Raw genomic sequence first — 2180 nt, 5'->3', positions numbered from 1 at the left:
GTGTGCTGCATGTGCACCCCGTGTGCTGTGTGTGCCCTGCGTGTGCCCTGTGTGTGCCCCACATGTGCCCTGCGTGCCCCACATGTGCCGTGTGTGCACCCTGCATGCACCCTGCATGTGCCCCGCATCTACTCTGCCCCGCGGCTTCCCCATGTTCACCGGCCACCATCCACCCCGCGTCCACCACTGCCACCGTCTGCCCCATGTCCACCTTATGTCCCACCCGCGCCCTGTCCATCCGCCCCATGTCCCATCCGCCCCATGTCCATCACAGCCACCATCTGCCCCGTGTCCACCCCATGCCCACCYCATGTCCCATCCGCCCCACATCCATCCGCTCCTCGTCCCATCTGCCCCACATTCTTCCATTCCACGTCCCATCCATCCAGCATCTCTCCACCCCACATCCATCTGCCTCATGATCCATCAGTCCCATGTCCACCACAGCCGCCGTCTGCCCCGTGTCTGCTCTGTGTCCACTTCATGTCCCATCCGCCCCACATCCCTCCGCCCCACGTCGGCACCGTCCCTCACCCACGACGGTGTCGTAGCCCTGGGGGAAGGCGCGGATGAAGCCGTCGGCGTTGGCGAGCCGGGCCGCGGCGTACACCTCGGCGTCGGAGGCGTCCGGCTTCCCGAAGCGGATGTTCTCCATGATGGTGGTGCCGAAGAGCACGGGCTCCTGCGGGACGGTGCCGTGAGCACCATCCCGTGCCACGCTGAACCGTGCCATGGAGCGCGGCGCCCACCTGGCTGATGAACCCGATGACGCGCCCGCGCAGCCACGAGGGGTCCAGCGAGGAGACGTCGACCCCGTCCAGCGTGATGGAGCCGCGCGTGGGCTCGTAGAAGCGCTCCAGCAGCGCCGCCACCGTGGACTTGCCTGCGGCGGCGCGGAGCAGCCTGAGCGCACGGCGCCGCGCGGACAGGGCGCCCGCGTGCCCAAACTACTACCTGCTCCCGACGGGCCCACGATGGCCACGGTCTTGCAGGGCGGCAGCGTGAGGCTGAAATCCCTCAGGACGGGGCAGTCGGGGCGGCTGGGGTAGCTGCGGGCAAGCGGGGCTCAGCGGCGCCGGCGGGACGGTCCCGCGCGCAAAACGGGCGCCGCTCACCTGAAGGAGACGCCGTGGAAGCAGATGCGGCCGAGCAGCGAGTGCGCGGGGATGCGGGTGCCGCCCCGCGGCGCCACGCGCGGCTCCAGCGCCACCAGCTCCAGCACGCGGGCGCCGGCGCTGAGGCCGCGCACCACCTGCGGGAGCGCAACGTCACCGCGGTCCCCGGTCCCCGKSMCGGGGACCGGGGACCGCGGTGACGTTGCGCTCCCGCCGGTGGTCAGCGGCCTCCACGCTGGCACCCACCTGCCCGAAGAGGATGGAGATGTTGGCCATGGACCTGCGGGTGACAACGGGAGCGGCGTCGCTGGCACCGGGACCGCCAGCTCCGCCGGAGCGCCGGCAGCGCCGCGCTCACCTCTGCACCGTCTGCGCCGCCACCAGGAAGGACATGAGGTCCCCGGGCGAGAGCGCGTCCCCGGCCATGAGCGAGCCGCCCACGAAGATGGTGCCCAGGACGATGCCTAGGGTGGGGAGTGGGGGCGCTGGCACCGGCCGCCCGCGCCCCCGCGGCCGCCCCGTCCCGGCGCCCGCTCACCGTTGAGCGCCACGTTGGAGAGCCCCTGGAAGGCGGCGATGCCGAGGCCGAGGCGCGTGCTCAGCCGGCTGCAGCGCTCCACCTCGGCGGCGTAGGCGCTGCGGGCAGCGGCGCTGCTTGTGGGGCTGGCACTGCGCTGCTCCACAGCGCCGTGCCACCCATTCTGCACTGCGTTGTGTCACCCGCACTGCACTCTGCCACCCGCACCGTGCCACCCACACTTGCACTATACTGTGCCACCTGCACTGCACGGCATTGTGCCATCTGCCTTGCACCATGCCACCTGCACCACGCTGCTCACCCTGCACCATGCAACCCGCACTGCACCGCGCCACCCGCACTGCACTGCGTCACTTGCACTGCCCTGCACCATGCCACCAACACTGCATCGTGCCACCGGCACCGCACTGCCTGCCCTGTGTCCTGCCACCYGCACTGCACTGTGCCACCCGCACTGCACTGTGCCCATACTGTGCTGCATTGTGCCACTTGCACCGCACTGCTTGCCCTGCACCCTGCCACCCACA

General features: G+C 70.6%; 1 protein-coding gene across 1 annotated transcript in view; it reads right to left on the bottom strand.

Moving 5' to 3' along the window:
- The window catches only part of ABCB8 (ATP binding cassette subfamily B member 8), a gene marked incomplete at its 5' end in the record, with an annotated part of 3485 nt that extends 1734 nt beyond the window's left edge, over positions 1-1751 (bottom strand). The window contains 7 exons of the mRNA XM_026049879.1: positions 539-682; positions 750-883; positions 955-1049; positions 1116-1252; positions 1362-1395; positions 1474-1579; positions 1654-1751. Of these exons, the coding sequence (XP_025905664.1) occupies positions 539-682; positions 750-883; positions 955-1049; positions 1116-1252; positions 1362-1395; positions 1474-1579; positions 1654-1751 (748 nt within the window). The remainder of the gene's footprint in view (positions 1-538; positions 683-749; positions 884-954; positions 1050-1115; positions 1253-1361; positions 1396-1473; positions 1580-1653) is intronic.
- Positions 1752-2180: the final 429 nt, after the last annotated feature.

This window comes from Nothoprocta perdicaria, unplaced genomic scaffold (assembly GCF_003342845.1).
Source record: "Nothoprocta perdicaria isolate Ctin4 unplaced genomic scaffold, notPer1 scaffold_623, whole genome shotgun sequence".
In the NCBI taxonomy this organism is placed as follows: Eukaryota; Metazoa; Chordata; class Aves; order Tinamiformes; family Tinamidae; genus Nothoprocta; species Nothoprocta perdicaria.
Note: the sequence above shows the minus strand (reverse complement) of the source record. Positions and strands in the feature narration are given on the sequence as shown.